Raw genomic sequence first — 21193 nt, 5'->3', positions numbered from 1 at the left:
AGAACGGTTTGGATGGGGAGAGGATATGACTGCTGTAGGGATGAGGACAAAGTATTTAAACTGTCCAACAGTATCAGGAGGGAAAAACCTCACGGATTTCACGGTTGCTTGCTACAAACGCTACACACTCTTTCTAATAAAAGCCCAAGCTGAGAAATATTTGATATACATGACGTTTCCTTCTAATAAACATGTGTCGCCTTTAAAATCTGTCCAATCAATGAACAGGAAGGAAAAATGAGTGAAGCACCTAATTGGTCTTGTTTTAACTGCCCGAGGGGAGAAAAAAAAATGGATTTGGGGTGATGCCCAATTGTTTTGTCTGTATGCTGACCTTCAGCAGAGGGAGGAAACTGTGTGAGGCAGCTGTCTATATATAGAGGTGAACAACAGAGACGACTCAGTGGAAAACAATTGAGATGACAATCAGTTCGACCGCAGGATTTCCACCAGAGGCTTCTCAGGAGAGGGACGGCGCAGGACGGCGTGGTGGGCTGTGGGCTCGTCAAACCACAAAGAATTCATTTTAATGTTTGGGGCAATTTTGAGACGTCTATTTACAGTCAGTCTCTCGGTTGTGTGCATTACAGGTCACAAACCCATTCTCACACACTTATCCACAAAACCACCAAATCACTGTGTGTGGAACAAACAGGCTTATGAGACACTGGGTAACCAGACTGCCCAGCATTGCACAGACGCTTTGTTTTACCATCGAGAATTCGCCCAGACAACGAATCAGCTGCACACAAGCTCCACCGGCCTGAATGACCGCCATTCAGGTGGAAGATGGAGAATTGTGCTGACGAGCTGCTGACATTATTTGACTCATGTGTCTCCGAAGGCAGGAGGTCAGAACGAGTGCGAGAGACATAAATGCATAAAGCAGTGTAGATATTAAAGACAGCCTAAAAATAGGCAGGTAACTGTCAAATCGCCACCACGCTACGAGCCAAGGTCAACACTTGATCAGCGTCAGCAAGCAGCACGGAGGCACAAAGAACGACAACTACAACCGATACGAGCCAGCTCTGTGGGCTCCCCTAATCTATTTCAACTATTTCAATTTGTCCTCATTGCTCGTGCTCTCATCATCTTCGCCTAATTTGTCACATTCCCCCTCTCATTATCCAGTTACGAAGATTGAGCCGAAATACCACAAATTGCAAGACTGAATGCTTATGTGTCCCAGAGTGGTCTGACTAAGCACACACGACTGACAGCGTCCATCGTTTGGAAACGGGGGGAAAGCCGATCAAGGAACTTTAACACATACCATCACGGACAAACGAGCTACAGTGAGATGTTCAGTGAATCCACTGAGTCATGTGTGGGTGGGAGTATTGATGTATGGGACAAGGAGCGGGTGAATAAGAGAAATTCAGCATTACTCGTAGCTCATTGAGTGCAGTGTGTTATCATGCCGATTAAACTACAGCACAATTAGCTCGATTACTGTTTTTGACCGTTATCCACCAGCTGCATTCCTTGGCTACAGTAGAGAAGATGCTGATGTGCGATATGATGCTTATTAATTTCCACTGTTTGGCTATGCGCCTCTATACTTTTATAAGTCTGTATAATTCTCTTTAACTCTCATTTCCAGCTCCAGTAGAGTCGAATCCTGGACTCTACTGGAGTAGTTTTGTATCCTGGCAGTTAAAAAGAATCCTTTATCTTATACTGGACCTTGGTGCAACCCCTCAGTAGGGCTGGGCCATATCATACCGTTCACGGTAATACCGGTACAATGTTAGCCAACGATAAGAAAATGAAATATTGCGATAGAATATGGATAAAACGCGCATGCGCAGTGCCTTTGTTTTCATACGCACATGCCGAAAAATCACGGCAGCGACAGAGAATGAGAAGGGCGAAAGCGGATCGTTGAGTGGAACAGATGAACCTGAACTGGTTTGTAAAAATGCTTCAGTGATGTGGAACTGGTTTGGCTTTCGTCCGTTAGATACACAACAAAGCACTATTTTTTGGTAGAGCATGCCAGCGGGCCGTCGTTATTACCGTATTTGTCAGAATAAAGTGCTCGTAAATCTGGGAGTAATCTGGGTCCTAAACTCCGCCCTTCAGGTCCCAAAGTCAAACGAACACTGCGACATCACTGAGAGTTAAACTGTCTAAACTCTTTCATCTTTACTAAAATGATCAGCGTTGCTGCTTTACCAGGTGTAACTAAGTTTAACATCCAGGCATCCATGAAAACAGGATTTATTACATTTAACGGAGTTAGAAGTTAGCAGGAAGTTAGCTCGCTAGTTTCGCTAGTTACCTAAACATGATATAGCATGTTCTGACTGAGAGGTTTCTGAAGCATTCAGACGTACAGCTCTGCTGTCACTTCCAACATGAATGGAGACAGAAAACTAAACAGCAGTGACGTTTGTAGGGTTACTGAAGTTGGGCTAGCTGCTATATAATGATGTGCTACATGATCGCTAGCGACACAGCTATGTTAGCATAACATAAACAGTGAAGCTGGAGGACAAACACTAACACTTTTCCACTTATAAAAGTTAACGTGAAGGTTCTTCATGGTTAGAGACAAATGCAATCGCATGGCAGGATGCTGTAAACGGACCAAACTTCAGTCAGGAGAACAACTGAGATAATCCATCCACAATACCAGGTTAGTCATTCATATACTGCAACAACATGGGAATAGAGCCGCTGCAGAGGATTCAGCATTAATGAATCAATGGTACAGAAGTGGAGGAAGCAAGAAGAATGAGTTTAATAAAGTTTGATTTATCTGACTGCTTTGTTTCGCTTAATGCGTCTTATAATTTCGTGCAGCTTATGGTCCGAAAAATACATATTTGACTTTTTTATTTGGCACACTGCAGTTTAATGTTGCAAAGCACCTCTTTTTAACTTCAGTGGATATTAAACATGGTTATGCTCAGGATATGTCAGCCCATTTCTACTGGAAATGCCTTTTGGTTAAACTTTAAGCAAGGAATTTGCATTTGCACTGTTAAATGTTTATATAACTTTAATGCACATAAAAAACAGCTGCCTGTTTAAGTGAAAATCAGTGGGTGGTAGGGCTCTACCCCTCAGTTCATCAAAGTTATTTTAATCCAGCTTTGTTCTGATTGGCTGCCCCTCCTAGCCAGAAAATTTGATCTCTTAGTAACATCATACAGAACAAAGAATTAAAAAACAAACAAACCTTTGAAACGCGTCTAAGGATCGCAGTAATTACCCGCACGTACACCAACTTCATTATCTGAAAATGTGGTCATATTTATTATAAGCATCCACCACTGCAATAGTACCTAATAGAAAAAATCCCTATTAAAATCAGTTACTTTGAAAACAGCAAGGAGTGGATAAAAATGTCGCTACATTTCTCAGCAACTGTGGGATTTCATAGCCTGGCTGTAAGCGGCTGCAGCACTGTTCTAACACTCTTGCTAATTTGGCCCCTGGTGTGTTCAGTCCTTATTTAGTCTGAGCAAATTCAGAGGGCAAATACCAATCCTCTCTCTTTGGCATGAAGTCCCCTTTTATAAATATGACAGCATGCAATAAAGGATCAAAGTGTGTGCTTTAGCAGGGATGCAGCTCGGCTCCGTCCTGTCAAGATGCTGAAGGTTGTCTACATTGTCAGCTTCTACACATGTGGTGCTTTATGCACTTCATGTTAAGGTAAAGTGTGCAAACATATCCTGAGAAAGAGAGGAGTATGAACAAATATGCACAGCGCGTAGCACTGCTGCCCTGCACAGACACAAGCAAAGCCAGCAGTCTCTGTCACCAGGCAAAGCTGGGATGCAGCAGTCTGGGGGGGAGGAAAGAGCAAACAGGGCGAGAAACAGGAGGTGAGGAAAAGAGGAGAGGATACTGAGGCAAAGGGAATATTGTGCTGTAAAAGTGTGGAGCAAAAGAAAGTGAAAGAAAGTGAGAGCTGACAGACAGAGGAGCAGAACGAATGTGCGAGTGGTGCTGGTGGACAAAAAGCCAGACCTGGCTTCATCGAAACAGCTGCCGCTCTCCCCAACGTTGCACCTCAGCTCCAAATTCCACAGGCAGCCCGGCCGTGAGGGGCTGGGGCCTGAGTCAGCGCTTTTTACACAGAGCTGAGCCCTCTGCTCAAAGCAGCCGGGGGACAACAGAGTCCTGCAGCAGCCACGTTAGTCAAAGGTGCTGCACTCGAACCATCAACTGATTTAATTTGGCTTTTCATGAAATAACCAACGAAAAGCTTTTTAAACTCCAATTACTGCATCAAAATTACATTTTCAGCTACTAATGCTGCAGTACCATTACATAAAAGGTAAATAGCCTGTATTTGTGTAGCGCTTTACTTAGACCCCAAGGACCCCAAAGCACTTTACACTACATTCAGTCATCCATCCATTCACACACATAAAATTAAATAATGCTGCAAAGGATGCATCAAAGTCAAAGGTACTGACAACAATAGTAAAAATTGGGGCTTGACGATATTTAAAATGATCAAGCTAACCCCTGACAGTGTTTACATCACAAGTCAGAGACCGCCTCCACATTACCCACGAAGCGGGGGGTTCCACGACATCGACTGGTGGCCATATCAAGAGCCACGCCGGGTTGTAACACAGCAGCAGAGCAAAATAAAAACTACACTAGCAATACCTCAGGGACGACTGAAAACTAGTCCGCAGCGTCACCGAAACACAACTTGTGACGTGCAGTGGCGGGACTCTCGTCATGGCACTGATTGCCTAATTGTTCCTCCTGCCACAGCTGGTGCAATAACCAATAAATAACATCCCAATAACTGAAGAAAAAAAAAAACATCACATGCCTGAGTTTGGACGCCCATCTGGTTGGAATGAATTCTTACTGGGACGCGACAAATGCCAATGTTACGTTACATCCAAACTACGAGACAATAGGAAATATAAATTAGGAACACGTTCCCATTAGCAGAGCCAGTGTCAAATAAACTCTTAAGAAGAAAGAATCGTTTCCCTGCTGGCAGCTAGTTCAAGCCTGGACAAGCAGAGGCTCTTGGCATCTGCCTGTACCATGATGAGATTTTAGGCCAAATCGTCTGGCTCCTCGTCTGGATGTCAGAGAAAGATTCTGTACGAGGAGGAAAAAACTTGGGAGCAGGAGAAACCAAAGGTCCAGGGAAGATCATACGCTGCAATTTTCTCCCATGTTTGTGAGCTAGTAAGCAGTGACAAGGCAGCTGAGGTTAAACTAAGAGGTTTTGATCTGAGGTCTGAGGCAGTGGAGGGTCAAGCTGCTGGCACATCAGCCAGCTGACAGGAACATGTGGGTTTAAAAGAACAACAACAAAGAACGATGATTTTAGGCTACTTGCACCTCAGAGTTGAACTTTTCCCTCTTTGAGAATCCGACCTTGCTGAATACGTATGCCGAAGAACACCAACACCTTCCTTAAATATTACATAAATCATACAACAGTGTACAAACAGTTTGAGCTGGACTGAGCAGGAAATGCATTGAGGCCAAACTGTGGCTATTGTGCATCGACTTTATGGTGGTTAAAGGTGACGTTTTCTCCAGAAGGTTTCACATCAAAGGTCTATCACAGCACAGAAGAACAGCAGTGTCGTTCGAGTGCACTGAACAACATCCACAGTTAATGTAAGACATAAAGAGACTTTCAAAGTCATTCACATAAACACTCCGTGTGGTTTTAATGAACTAGTCTTTGAAATGCGCCTCTCTAAGACCTTTTTTCCAATATCACTGCAAAATGGTTTTCTGTTTCCTCAGTAAGGCCGGTGACACAATTCCAGTTCAGTGAGTGAGTATGGGAAAAGACAAAACTATGCAAGCGAGCGCCTTCGCCAGCTGGCGATGGGACCGTCTCAGCTGAATGGGCTGAAAGGGGGCGAGCAGTTTTCCCCAAATTCATCCTTTGACGACATTTAAATAAAAAAACAAAGAAAAAGGGGAACACACTGTTGGTCAGTGTGTGGCGTTGATGAGTGTGACTGCTGTCCACTCGGTAAGTCTCGCTGACTAATTGCTCCTCTGAGATTAAGAGTCATTACAGGAGGAGACCAACTTGTTCCCCTCAGCATGCACAGAATAACAATAAAGCATCGAGTCACACTGAAGTCTCAACAAACTCCCCTCAGCTTCAAACTGGCAGCAATTACTTAAGTAAAAGCCCTGAATGAGGTTATCTGAGCACTATGTACCAAGTATAAGACGCGATTCCTAAAAAGATGGAAATGATGACTTATTTTGTGCTAATGCAAGAAAGGCTGCACTCCAGCTGCAGCAGGAAAAGAAACATGACGAGCCAAAAGCCGAACAGCTTCATTTTCATTTAGTCTGCAAACACTGGCTGCAGTGATGGACAGACAGCTGAATGGGGAGGTCAGCCAAAGCCAACTAGCAGCCACTGTGAGGGGAGGAACAGAAGAAAGGAAAAGATGTGAAAATGAGGAGAAATGAAGGTGGAGAAAAGTGGAAAAAGGAGAGAGAAGGGCAGGGGGGGGGCATGTGCAGTCAGACCCCGGGGATCCTGAGGGGCTGGCTGATAAGCTCCATGCCCGTCCTCTGGGAAGCCTTCCCCTGCCACTCTCTGATGACACAACTACCAACAGGCATTTCTCTGCCTACAACGCTCCCAACAGATTAACCAAGTGTTTCAACGGCCAACTGTGAATATGCTGAAAATGTACAATTTCACATGTGTTACCCTGGTGAAGGTCCCCCAGAGTGGACTCCAAATGAAAACAAAAGCCAGCTTTGCTATCACAGGTAAGGTGAATCTCCCCATTAATGAAACAGATAAAGTTAAAGCAAGACATCAGTTAGCAATGAAATGTCAATGTTACGGAGCCCCTCTGATGACACAGTCCAAAATACTATTTCGAGGGCACGAAACACTTGACCGATAACAGTGATCCTTCCCAGGCCCTTGCAGTTGGTTGACAATAAAATCTATCCCGGCGTCCAGGTCGTGCTTACGTCTGTAAACTGGGCTCGCAGTATCCTGTTTAAATGTCTCTCCGTAATAACGGTTCCTTGCATTGCAATTTTTCAAAATGCATTTGTAGCTCATTCCCAGCCTAAAATAAAACCCAATCATACCGTCTCTGTCCACGGTGTGTAGGTTTAGCCTACTCTCATGCTTATGTCTCTACGGAGCTGTCCAGGAATTGTATCAATATGATGTGCGCACGTCATCTATTTCGTTGCCACGTTATACCCAATTCGTGCCCTCAAACTAGCATTTCGTGGCCACAAATAAGTATTTCGAGGGCATGAAATAGTATTTTGTGGCTGCAATTTATTTATTTTTTTGGACCATGTCATCAGAGGGGCTCTGTAAAATGTAGAACTTCCACTCGCCAAAAATGGCAGAAATGACATCACTATGACATGATGACGATTTAACATTTTGTTAGCTTTGCTTAATCTAACCAAAGTCAGGAACAATATTCAGTAGACAGAACAGGAATCTTGGACATCCTGTGCATACAACAGACCCTGGCTGACGTTAAGCTAACTGGTTGGAGGAGGTGCTTTCGAGTTACCCAAGAATGATCTGAAAATGTAACTTTCAGCAGCAGAGCAAATTTAGCTGCGTATACAAAGCTGCCATGTTTCAGGCGCAAGGGAATTCTGTTTTTGAACTGCTCCACATTTAATTCAGACGAGGAGTAAATTAAACGTGGAGAACAAGGATACGTGGTCTAAGAAAGGGTAAGCGGTTTCCCCTTTGGGTCCAAAAACGAAGCTGCAGACAGCAGGACAGGGCAGGCCTCTCCATCATCTGTCCTTTCCAGACACGTGCTGGCATTTGTGATCACGGGTGTGAAAAAGTGACAGAAACACTAAGAGAGCTGATGAGAGCGAGCAAACAGGCATGTCGCTGTGAAAAAGGAATTCAGCAGAAAGGAAATAAACAGCGTGACCTTGCTGCGTCCAAAACACCAAAACGAGCCACAGAGCACACAATGACACAATGCGATACAGATGTCCCCGCTTCCTCGTATGACATCATGTACCCGCTGGGTCCGGAGCACCTCACCGAGCTGTTGTGGTTCCTTCCTGTTCACTGTGCCCGCCAAAGCCACCGGGCAGCCAGACAGGAAACGGCAGAACAGCTGCTGATCGAGGCCAAACACGATTTTAATATCTGACACAAACACTGACATTTGATACAGATTAGGGAACTTGAGTTATAAAATGCATTTTCTCCACATCACTCCTGTTTGAGGGTCAAATATTTTCTCACCCAATTACAATTTATCTCAAACTCTTCTTCAGAAACCTTTTCTGTTACTTCGTTTATTGATTCTTCATAATGTCCAAGACCCAAACCCAGATCGTCTGCACACAATAAATCACTGCTCTGTCTTTACGATCCACCACGCAGGTGATGGATCGTAAAGTAAAATAAAAACGTACATTTCCTGTGCGTGAATAAGGCCGGCTACTGCAGCACAGCTGGAACAGCAGCTTGCAATAGCTTAGTTTATGTTGCTCTGTGGAAACCTCCAGGCCTAAAAATGAAGTGCTGAAAGCTGCAATCCCTCAGATGGCCACCAGAGGCAGTCTCCACAACCGTAGTTTCCCGTGTTAAAACGACACGTCTTAGCCCAAATACCCATTTTGCACACAAACTAGTTTCAGTCTCAAAAGCTAATTTCCTGCTTCATGAAAACTGTACAGAGGATGATTCTCTTTATTGCATCACTGTGGTCTCTCATTTTGAATGCTGCTAATCCAAGTCACCGAACTAGCTTTGCCAACCAAGTTCATCCTAATGGACAGTGATTACTTTCCAAAGTACTTCTACCAGCTCTGCACGGGTCTGTGAGGAGGCGTGAGGACTGTACTGTTACTTATCATTTAATAAACAAACTGTGACTCAAGTAAATGAAGCCTCAGTTAACAAAATGTAGGGCAGAACAAATCCTGGCCTTGTTTATACCTTAGTAATAAGCTGATAACTCAGCACTCCCTCCTCTTATCTATATATGGTCACTCCTGACTGAGGGGAAAAACCCCAGGATGAGTTGGCCTTTATGCGTGACTCCAACTCGACGCTGATCTTTAATGCAGAGGTTACAGTCTGAGCATGTTTGGTCCCAACCTGCAGCGGTGGAAGGGACCAAGTGTATAAACACAGAGGCTTAGAAAGTGTTGTGAACATGGTTGTTTTTGGTGTGGTGGACACAACTTTAAACTATGTGATCCAAAAATTCTTCTTTGGAAGCAGCGTGATTTTAGTGGCGGCTCTTTCTTTAACAGCGGAAAAACAGGGAAGAACTCTGTCTGTGCACTATGAGATAGCCTAGTTAGGCAAAAAAAACCCACAATAGGCACGAGGAGTGTGTGTGCGCGCGCGTGTGTGTGTGTGTGTGTGTGTGTGTGTGTGGTGTGTGTGTGTGTGTGTGTGTGTGTGCGTGTGTGCTTGTCTGTGTGTGCGCGGTGTGTGTGTGTTGCACGCTGCCAAAGCCTTGCAGGGTGGAGCACACATCAGCTGCAGCTGAACAGCTGGCCACTGCAGGCTAACATCGAGTCTGGACTGAGAAAAGGTCAGGAAGCCTCCCCCATGTTTGCCAACTGTGGCCTGGCAATGCCGCCCACTCTCATTCAGCTGCCAGCCAAACCGGGGAGTGAGACTGGTGCCAAACACAAAGGAGGCGACGATGGGAGAAAAAGATCGAGCGCGCAGTGAGATTGGAAAGATCACCATCATGGGTGGGTTGGCGCCTGCCTACGTAAGCCACGGATCAATGTGAAACTAAACTGATCCGTTATTCATCTCCTGCTTGCTCCATGAAAAAGGCCGTAGGTGTAGCTCAGCTGCTGAGAAAGAAGAGGAGCGTTTTCTTCAAGTTAACTCTTAATCAGCTTAATCAGAAATATGTCAGCGTAATTAATTTAAAATAAGTGTGGGGGAAGAGTTGCTGGCTCAGACCGAACTTCAGCTTCAAGTGAATAAACACACGCGCAGGCCTGAGCTGCTAGACGCAGGAAATGCTGCGATATGCAGCGTACTTTCCCGTGTTCCCGGTGGCTGCAGGTCATGTTGGGGTCTCCATTTCAGTTGGAATGAGGTCACCCAACAAGACGAAAAGCAAACCCATTCCACGTGTTTGTCCTCTTCTCCGCTTCATAAACATCGTTGGGAAGAAAGGGGAACACTGCTGCACCTTTGTCACGGCTGTGCTGCATTAGCAAAAAGGCGCGCAGGCGCTGCGGCGTGGCTACAAAGGGCAGCTGCGAAGGTGCAGCCTCTGTGTGCCGCACAAAGGCCGAGTGCTCACAGGCTGAGGAGGTCTTAGGTTTCACTGGGCCCATCTTGAACCATTTTTCTGCATGTAGGATTAAACCGTGTTTTGAGTACGTGTTAACACCATCTTTCTGTTCCAGTCTGTTTCCTATAGAGACTCCTATTGGCCACGTGCACTTTGGCTCCTCTGCTGAAGTACAAATAAGGAGCTATAACAGCACTGTGTCACTACTTTGGTTAGCATTTAGCTAATAAGTGTCCAAATCCTGAGAACCGCACTACATGTGCAGCAGGTGTGCTTTCTTCCTTTGACCCTGTGGCTGGGTTTTCTGCCAAGAAGAAGAAAAACATGGGAGTGGTGACGCTCACAAAACGTTTGAGGACAAGACGAGACTTGACCTCAGTGCTACCATACTTTTTGTGTGCAGCTATGCCACAGAGGTGTGGTCTGCTGCCGTGGACGCGCGTTATCACAGGGCTAAAACCTTACACGCAGATTCCTTCAAATCTTTCCACCGAGAGGGAAGAACTATTGTCTGGACTGGCTCACTGTTACGCCGCTGTTTTTAACTACAAAAGCTGAACTGAATCACTTTCACTGGTCCATAATAAAAGACCATCTGGGAGGCAGTTTATAATGGTTTCTTCTTGGCCCCGAGCTCTTCACTGAATAACTCTTAAACAAATATATAGTTAAAGACTGAAAGGTGTCATTCATTGATGTGGTCACGCAGCAGCCCTTTGGATTTCATAAGGATGAGCTGATTCAACACCAACACAGTTCAAATATGGCAAATCATGTAGATGCAGCAATGATCTAGACGACTGTTATTATTCCCGTACCACCACTCGGATAAAACACCTCCAGTTCAGCTAGTCTGGCACGCTTCAAGCCCCAGTATGAACGGTTACGGGCTGTGAGGAAATCATAATTGACACAAAAACCACCAACGCGCTGACCAAAAACAAGTCACAACACGCCGGCCAGACCAAGTCTTATTGTGGGAAACACTGAAACCTGAGCTGCTGAAATGTTTAGTGAAATTAACCAGCAGCAGCTGTGAAGTACATATGAAATATGACACAAATGTAAGAAACGTGATTATTTGCTGTCCTAGTGCGTCCAGCAGCAGGGTGTTTCTTCTGGTTCAGAAAAGCCTTTGGGCAGTAACACTGCAAATAAGCTGAACCTGTCAGTGCTGCAAATCTGTTACTTCTGATCATCTCAGACACAAAATGTCCAAACTAACATTTTAACCCCAAATTCACAAAAATAGTTACAGAAATTATTTTGTTACAGCGCTCGACGCCTTCGGCTCTGGACAGCACATGATTGGGGAAATGTTAGTTATTCTATGCAGGAAAAGAAGCCCTGAGTATCGCGCTACATGTTTAATTGTTTCTATATCAGAGCTGCAGATAAGCACGACAGGCAGATAAGTGACACATCCTGGACATCTGTCTGGACAGGATTTCCCTAGCCGTTTACCACTGGGGCAAACTGGTTTGACCAAAGTCCACAATGTCTTCTGCAGTCACACACTGGCATATTTACAGTGCTCGTCAGTCGTTTACATACAAGTCATCATACCGCGAATAGCGTCGGATCTCATCTGATCCACGCAGGCTCAAATTAAGAGCCTGGGAACCACCGAGGCTCACCCGGGCCACGAACTGCAAACCGTCCACAGTGAAGCAAGTTTCACATCAGCGTGGACTGACAGGGCGCCAACCAAGAAAGACGCCTCGGCTCCAAACTCAACACCTTCAAGCTCAACTGAAATTTTCAGCTCAGATGTCTTCTGGAAAAAAAGAAAGTGTTTTATAGACGAGAGAGATGCTTGGACAACCACGTGTGAGGCCGCTGTCCCTCGCACTATGGTAATAGCCTTATTCTGCTACACTGCATAAAGTGGATGGAATCCAAAATTTTCAACTTCAACTCAACAGCTAGACACTGAAATCTGGACAAAGCTGGGTGTCCCAACAGGACGGCGATTCCAAATAAACAGCAAAACGAGTTTTGAAATGGTCAGCGCATGCTACCATTAAGCTTCTGGACTGGCCTTGCCAAGCCCTCGGTCTCACGCAAACTGAAAATTTGAAGACTACGCTTAAAAGCCAAGTCCATGCTAGAAAATCAACTTGTTTAAATTAACCAATCCAGCAAGAATTGTGCCAGAAGATTGTTCACAAGTCCAAATAATTCTTATTTATATACTTAGCCTGGTGCACAACCGACCAGTGTCTGAAACCAGCCATTTTATCTGCTTTTTCCATCCCTTTAGTCCAGCGGTCTCCAACCTTTTTTGCACCACGGGCCGGTTTATGCCCGACAATATTTTCATGGACCGGCCTTTAAGGTATCATGGATAAATACAACAAAATAAAACTAGTACCGGCACCGAAAAAAACAAGATTTATTCATAACACACATGAAAAGACCCAGGAAAACAGAGTTAACGATAAAAACGATAACAAAATAACGCTGAAAAACGATAAAAACCCTGAAAACCACACATTTCACACCTGAGCCTCAACTCTCGCGGCCCGGTACCAAACGACTCACGGACCGGTACCGGTCCCAGGCCCGGGGGTTGGGTCCGCTGCTTTAGCTGATTGGATGCCACTTGCAAACAGAAGGATGGAACTGCACGTGGGTAGATATTCACTGCCAACGACAGCGCTGCATGACAGAACCATGTAAGGTCATATCTTCTCTGAGTGACATCCTTCAGAGCCCAGAGTAGAACAACTGCCTGGTCCACCGTGGTAACTGTACGTGTGCGGCAGAGGATGAGAACAATCTTAAGAGCTACCTTTGAATGGATTTTGTTGAAAGGCCCTTTTTAATTAGAACTTTACAATTAAGGCACATTTCTATTCTGGAAAGGACACCGTAGCTTTGTTTGAGCAGCCATTTCAACTTACATTATTAAAATGCATAAATATGGAGGATTCAATATCAGTGGAGTGGTAAATAACAAGCAGCAACAGGCAATTATGACAGCTTGAATCTGCATGTTGTGTCTGCTAGAGCTCAGTTTCTAGTGACAACACAGGGAAATGTCACGATGAAGTCACCACTTGGCACTCAGGCGCCTCTCCTTAAAGGCTTGGGCTCACTGGCATTGTTGCAAAGCCAACTTGATGCAGCACATCAGCTGAGAACTAGCAAAGGGGGGGGCAACAACTGATTGTCCTAAAGGAAACATGTTTCAGCAGAGGCACAAAAGTACCTCGTCATCCTCATGCAGACTCCCCCAAAAAACATGAACAATGGCCAAATCCAGCCACTTCCAGCCTGCACAACTGCGTTTTTAAGCACAGAATAGGTTGGCCAGATGGTGGCTGGTGGGGTAGATGAACTTAGCAGCCACAGCCAAAAGATTTAACACGTGTTTAACTGCCATCCTGTCTGTGACACAGTCACTCACTGACGGGCCAAACGGCTAGTCTGTCTGTAGAGGGGTTTTTTGTATTTTTAGATACATAGACAAAAAGATTCCTGCAGATATGACACACAAGCGCTTTCCTTCTAATATGTCGCCTCATTGCCTTTTGTTTTAATCCACATTTCTGCTGTGAGGTCAATGATTTGCTCCTGCACTGTCACCCTTCTCTCAGGGCTGTAAAAGACAGCGCAGTCCAGGCAGCCAGGCATGCTCCGGCAGCTAGCTGGGCCTCTGCCCTACATAACAAAAAAAGGTGAGTCGTTCACATTCCTGCTTCATGCACAAACCAAACCCCAATGTCACACACACACACACACACCTTCTCTTGTTGGTGTGTGTGGTCTTCCTGCTCTTCTCCTTTTCTCTAACCTTGGAGAGTCTTAAAGTTACAAAACAGCCAGAAAAAGGCAGAACCCCCCTCCTCTGTAGAAACTAATCAAAGCATGGGCGTGTGCAAGTGATTTCTGTCTGATGGGACAACTCTACCCTTCACGTGCATACAAACCCAAGCAAACTGACATGCAAAGTAGCCGTGATGACAGGAAAGCCATCTACTTCGCATTAAGTGCATTCCCACTGGAATACATGGCGGCCTGCAGGGGAGAGAACATCTTCATTGGACCCGTCCCGGAAGCATTTCAAATCCGAACAGGCCTGCTCACCAGCCGATCTTTTATCATTGTCAGCTTGGTATTTTACAGCATCTCTGTTTTTGGTAATAAACTGGCACCTTCTGTTTTAATGTCTAACCCTCCAACATGCTTTTGTTTTTTTCCAAAACACATAAAACATTTAACTACAGGAGAGTAAAGTGGCCTTGCTTGGCCCCTTCTCTCTTTAGTTTTTAGTGCAAGCTAGTGTGTTAAGAGGAGGCCAAAGTGAGCCCTGCTGCTTCTATAAAAGGAATGTGATGGGAGAAAGGGAGGGCCACTGCGCCAACAGTATTATTAGCTTGATCATCTTACCAAAGAAAGAAAGGGAAAAGGGAGTAAATAAGAAGAATACATACCCCATTCCAAAAACTCCAGGACGTTTTTCTCCCTTCTGAGGGGGGAGTTGTTGCACTCATCATAGAGGCACACCAGGATATCCAGCAGCGTCTCCACACTCAGGCACTGGCCATTAGACTGAGCCGGCCCGTCCAGGATCAGCTTCTCCAGCTTCTTCAAACGCACCTCTCCCGACATGTTCTATTCCTTACTGTTGGCTTTTTGAAGCAATGGTGATGGATGGGGTTGGACGAGCAAACACCTCCTCGGCCTGGAAGTCAGCGCAGAGGGGGGCCTTGAAAAGTTCTCGCCACTGCACGTCTCGAAAAATAATCAAACTTTTGCGCGTTGAGGCCAAGCCGGTGCTAAATAAGCGTTAAAATCCGCCTAATCATGACCTCCCTCTCGAGAGCCAGTACCTTGAAGCTGGGTGAGACGTGCAGCACTTCCCCATTTTTTAATACCTATCCCCCCAACCCCTCAAAGGGTGCATAAGAAAAGAAGCCTGTAACAGACCCTGGCTGCCCCGGGCCGGCTGATTTTGTTGGAATCGCAGCGTTAGCAGGCAGTTTTCTTCTCTCCTCTGGCGTTGAGAGAATATATATATTTAAAATAACCTAGTCGAAGCCGTTCAGAACATCTCCCTGAGTTAAGACAAATATTTGGGATTCTCCATTCTTGCAGCAATCCAAAAAATGCAAACCAGATCTGCAATGCTACAAAGCCCCAGCGCCCCTCCTCTGCTCCAGGAATGGAAGGGCGACAGCAGCTTAGCAGCCTGCTAGGTTAGCTGTTCAGCTAACCAGGGAGCTAACGTTAACGCTACTTTTCTCCGTTCCTTGATGCCACAACTTCCCCCTTTTCCCGGGAGTTGACATGTAACACGCAGCGTTAACACGTCTCAACCAAATGCCGTCTGTCTCTGACAATGTGTATATATATATATATTTTAAAATAATATCCCCTTGTTTTCACAACTCACTGCTGGAAGATATGTTCTTTAAATCCCAATCTTCGTCAACGTCTCTTTAGTTTCTTCACAGTTCAAACGCGATGGTTAGCCAAGAGTTCCAACCAGCCTGTAAGTTAGCCGTCAAAGGAGAAAAAATGCGGCTCCTTTTTTTCTCTTATGAAGGTTACAGAAAAGCTCGTTTCACGTCAGGGGGAAGCTGTATTCTCTAGCCTCGCTTATTCCAAATACGGGACACAGCCTAAATTCCCCCCCGTCCTTCCCTTTGCACCGCCGGTCGTTCGCTGCTTTGCCGTCTTTCCCCAGTCAGCTACCAGCGGCTCGATGCCAGAGGCTTTAAACTGAAAAGATGACCCACTATACACTGCTCTGGTGCGCTGCAGCACCGCGCTGCATTGTGGGAAAAGTGGCTCTGCTGGAAATTATGAATGGCTTACAAATAGCTCTCGACCTCGACTGTACGCGTCAGAAACGTAATTATGAGTTATTGATAAATACGTACTTTCTTTTTTAACCATTGAAGATCCTTCTAGAAGTAAGTCTCTCCAGTATGCGACCAATCATCCGGACTAATGTTTCTGGGCTGTTATTTGGGGAATTATTTTGAAATTTTATTAAATTACTTTAAGTAAAATGTAAAATTATTAATTATCACGTTTTTAGTTAGGTTGTTGTTTTTTTCTTTGGACGTTATACTTCTACCACCGTGTTTGCTGTTGTGGATATCTCGCGGATATTTCAGTCTCGTCTTACCAGTTTGATTTGAACACGCTGTCCAAAAAAAGGTTATCAGTCTGTGATGTTAGGTAACGCGTTTACAGTCTCCAACTTCCACGCATGCTCGTTAATCCGCCATGTTTCCCGTGTCTCGAGACGTGCTCTATAGCTCGCGGCCTATCTACCACTGTTCTAACGTCTCTGGTTGCTGCTGCAGGCAAAATCCCAGATCATCATCATGGCGCCCGTCACAGCATCTGCTGTGCGAATGGGAGAGGCGGGGGGGGTGTTGACGGGAGGGGGTGTTGTCAATATTGTGAATGGGAATTGCGGGCTGTGTGCTGGTGGCGTCTTTTTCTTCACGCAGGAGTAACAATGACTGCTGTCCCTGTAACCGGCCGCAAACACAGCACTTAAACGAGATACAGTCCAGCCTGCGTCAGTGCCACTGTGTCGAGTCCAGCTAGCTGTGACAGTGAGCCACCTCACACAGCCACATGCATCAAATATGACAGTCAAATTCCCCATAAACCATTATGCAATCTACCAAATGTGTCTTGATTTTGCATTCACAGTCACACCTTAAATGTCTGACACAAAAAGGGTCTGTGTGGCACGCTCTCGCTCCCTATTTGCATAGAAACAGTGCATGGGGTTTCATGTAGTTCAGAGTCTGAACTGATCATTCCTTGTTTGGAAATGATCCCTTTAGTGCTTATCACTGCTCAAAGTGCACCCAGTAATCAATAACGGCCTAAGCAGCTGAATGTTTGGGGGAAGGGAGACGAAGGAGAAGGAGAAGGTGTTTGAGGCCACACACCCCAACAAACATAAAACTTCCATACTTAAGAAAATAAATAGTTCAGGGCCCCCTGACTGTAGAAGAAAGACACAAGATGTGATGAAGTAAGCGCACAACAACGTGCCATATAAGACGCAGTCACCTGATTAAAGGGAAATCAGCTCTGATGTCATATAGTAGTGGTACAATAGCTATATCAAGCTATATAGTTTATGTCTTCCATATTTCCAGCCATATCCATAATCACATACTGTGTATGCTACCATTGTATATAGTGTATTATCTTACTTTTTTCACTGATTGTACTTATTTGTATTTTTGTATTTCCTTCTGATATCTGTACCTGAGCTGAGGTGACGCAAAAATGTCCTCGTTGTGGGATCAATAAAGTCTTATCTTATATTCTTGCACACAACACTTAAAAGTTCCCTCTTTTCACTATTTTTCCAAACTATTTTCATTGTTTGAAAGCACGATGTCAATAAAGATTCTGATTCTGAACAGTAGCAGTGCAGTTACGTCTGAGTGCTTTTGTTATTAGACATAATTCCTTGCACAAGTGTTGTTGATATTTCCAACACGCTTGATGTGTTTGATTCTGTTTGTCAGCCTGCACTGAGACTGCTGTGCTTTGATTGAGTTTTCATTGTTGATTGTTTGGAGATGTTCATCACCCTTGTTGGATTGAACAGTTAACTGAGCCCATCAGAGAGCCAATCATCAGTGTTACTCTTCACAGCTCTGCACTCTTGGCCCAGTTTGGCTGTGAAAGGGAGGAGTGCACACAACCTTCACTTCCAGCAGGCGTGATGGTTGCTGGAAACGGGTCTCGTGTGTCCGCGTGGATATTACATTCAAATGTGGATCATGTGATCAGGACATTTCACGTTGAATGTTCAATCTTCACAAGTAAGCACATTTTATCAGTAAAGTTCAAAAACACACAGCACCAAATGCTTCAGGACAGCGAGCAGCTCGACCATGAAAATGAAACGATGTGTGGTGAGAAAGCAGGAATCATGTGGCGTCTGCTGAGATAATCCTGTCACAGGTCGCTCTGAGCGCTTCGCAATCTTTTTGCCAAACCCAGTGAAACCGAGCGCCTTCGGTCTCGGTGCGTTCACTGCATATACTGAGGTGTATTTGTATTACAACACTTTAACGTGGAAGGATTGTTATTATTTCTCTTTCCAAAATTGTCACTTCCTGCACTGGTAGTTTAGAAGTATGTGATGAACAGGATCTAATCAGTCTGATACGACACTCGGTCCTCATTAATATCGTAAAAACGTGTTTGGTAGGTGAATTATGTTCATGTAAAGCGTCTATAGTTAGTTTTAAATGCTTAAATTAAACGTGTGCTCCTGTTCTTCAGCAGACTTGATCACATCAGAGTTTGTGTGACATGGGTCTTGAAAGTTCGTAGAAATGTGAAATCCTCCCTGGTCGACACTCGGACTCTTTATGTCCTCGCATCAATCAGGTGTCATTTTGTCATGAAAGAATGAATATCATGTAAAACAGTTTGTCAGCAGTGATGGTTGCTCACGGCGTACAGTGCTTTACACATCTATTAGAACACCAGCCCATGTAAGGTTTGAAATCAGTGGTGTTAAACATAGGGCCCGGGGCCAGAATCTGCCCGCCAAAGCCTCCAATCCGACTGCGGGGACGACTTTGGAGGCTTTGATTGCGAGGATGGATTTTTGGACTTTAAACTGTGTATTTATAACTTTTATATGACGTTTTCTGCTGACTAAGATTCCTGCATGGTCATTCATGCTACACCAAAGTATTTAAGTAATGCATAAACAAATAAATGACAGACAACTTCCTGTTTGTCGCTGTGTACTGTGGACACTTTGGGGGGAAAAGAACATTTTCTGTGAATGAACAAAAACTATGTTATATAAATATGATCGTTTTCAGTGATTTTACACATCTTTCATGTAGAAAAACGGACGTGTGCTGTTGAAATTGTTTATGTTCTATGCACATATCTCTGGGATTAAATGTGGTTAAATGTCACAGAAAGGCTAGTTTGACTCCTCCAGCCCACTTCAGATCACTGTGGGTTACCTGTGGCCCTTGATGTAAAACGAGTCAGCATCTCTGCTCTAAAGTGTCTCAATGACCAAAGTCATTCCTGATATTTCTGTAATGGTTAATCGACCAGTGTGCGCAAGCTGTTAAATCAAATGCTGCTTTTAATGCCAAACTACAATTATTGCTGTTATCCATGAATTTTCACATTTACTCTTAATAAAATAAAATAAATAAGGTCATTTTAAACAAGTGCTTGACAGATTTCTGAGATATTTTTCTTGTTTTTTGACAAGGAGGTTAATAAATTTGTTAAGCACTGCAAGTATCCTGTTAAAAGTCACGTACAATGAACAATTCAGTTCAACTGTCATGTTCACAAGTGGTCTAATTAGAATAGGACAAAGCAATAAGGGCAATAAAGACATCTAAGTGTACATTTATTCATATATTTATTTCCTCGATGATGCTATCAATCCAAGTGTCGATGTTGCCTTCCTGCTATCTATTTAACGTCGTCATGATTATCGGATCTTTTGAACGTAGCACAGCGCAAATGGGGGTTTCGGGGTGGAAGTTTCCTTTAAAGCCTCTACGCGCTTGCGCATGGCGTCCTCTGCTGTACAAACCGTTTCAGCACAGCTACTGAAAGCCACGAGCCTTTTTGTAAGTTGCACAACAGAGCTGTTGAATTTCTTGCGTGAGATTTTCCCTCATCGGGTTGTAGATTTTGAAATATTTCCTAGGAGCCACGTACATTCATTGGTTCAGTCCATCACAACTGCAGCCTGTCGATGAATTAAAAGCCAATGAAAATATGTATTGATAGTCCTAATTAAACGTGTCTGATCCCATTTGTCTGCAGCGGGGTCAACGCGCATGTCTGCGCTGACTGATCCGTCATTCGCTGTGCGAAATGCAATTAAACCGTCCTGCGGTTGGTCGACATCGCGGAGGGCAGTAACAGTATTGCCCTGCACGGGTCTAGCGCTTCGTCTTTGTCACGGACTGATCGATGATTATTGGCAGCCAGCTTTAGATCCAGACGCGTCTGCGGGAGCTGAAAGAGAAGAGCTGGTGTGGACCATTAATGTGCAAACTAGTGCGGTTCATTTCTCCAAATATTTGGCGGCCAGTAGCAGTGATTGACAATGCTCGAGCGCATCATAATGGGGCTTTTGCCGTGACCACCAACACAAGTTCAATATTGACTTTTTGGAGCATGCAGCAGCTCCGCCTTGTTCCCAGGGAGACGCGTAATAATGAGATGCTACAACATAATGCGCAAACCAAACTGCGCCTCTGCCCTCTTCCTGTATACGCATTCAAAGCAGAAACAGGGAGGTCTGATGCTGCGCAAATGGAACGGATTGACCTATAAATTGGACTGCTTTTGAATGCAAATGAAGGGATACTAATTAACACCTGCGTTGTGGATTGAAGGAGCTCGTTGGGCCTTTGATTGAAAAGAAATGGCACCTATGAGTGTATGAGATGCGGCTTTGAACTAGGCAGCTCGTCTCTGAGCGTCATGGGAAGGAAGGAGGACTGAGAAATATCACACAAAGGCCATCTTAATTTCCCAAATTAGGGGTTGTAATGTGAGGCAGAGAGGACAGCAGAGTATTTTAGGCTGTGGAGAGCAGGCACTTAGACTGGCATCTGGCTGGACTGGACAAGATTTGCTTGGAATTTACATGTCTGCTGACCACAGACAGTCTACAGGTTTGGACCTCACCCGTGGCTCTTTGTTATGGAGGATGCGCTGATTATTATCATTAGCATACACTTTTGAGCAGCTTTATCCTTCCTTCGGTGTTTGAAGGAAAACAGAAGTAACAGTATACCATCAGTGTGCACGAACAACACCACTTTATTTTATGTTCAAGATCCCTGTAACAGTCTGTGATGAGTCATAACCCTGATAAACACAAATTACATTTTTTGATTAAAATGCAACTGAAATTTAAAAAA

The 21193-nt window shown here is 44.6% G+C and overlaps 1 protein-coding gene across 7 annotated transcripts in view; it reads right to left on the bottom strand.

Moving 5' to 3' along the window:
- cdc42bpab (CDC42 binding protein kinase alpha (DMPK-like) b) overlaps positions 1–16007 on the bottom strand; it is a 69197-nt gene extending 53190 nt beyond the window's left edge. For 4 of the 7 annotated variants that reach the window (XM_042218668.1, XM_005917127.3, XM_014332052.2 and 1 more), the window contains exon 1: positions 14708–16006. In XM_042218668.1, coding sequence (XP_042074602.1) covers positions 14708–14885 — 178 coding nt within the window. In that variant the 5' untranslated portion in view covers positions 14886–16006. Of the gene's footprint in view, positions 1–14707 lie in introns of all 7 variants that reach the window. The other 3 variants (XM_042218665.1, XM_042218666.1, XM_042218667.1) reach the window with 1 other exon arrangement.
- Positions 16008–21193: the final 5186 nt, after the last annotated feature.

Source organism: Haplochromis burtoni, unplaced genomic scaffold, assembly GCF_018398535.1.
Source record: "Haplochromis burtoni strain Fernald_Lab_line unplaced genomic scaffold, NCSU_Asbu1 Contig_22, whole genome shotgun sequence".
NCBI classification, from domain to species: Eukaryota; Metazoa; Chordata; class Actinopteri; order Cichliformes; family Cichlidae; genus Haplochromis; species Haplochromis burtoni.
Note: the sequence above shows the minus strand (reverse complement) of the source record. Positions and strands in the feature narration are given on the sequence as shown.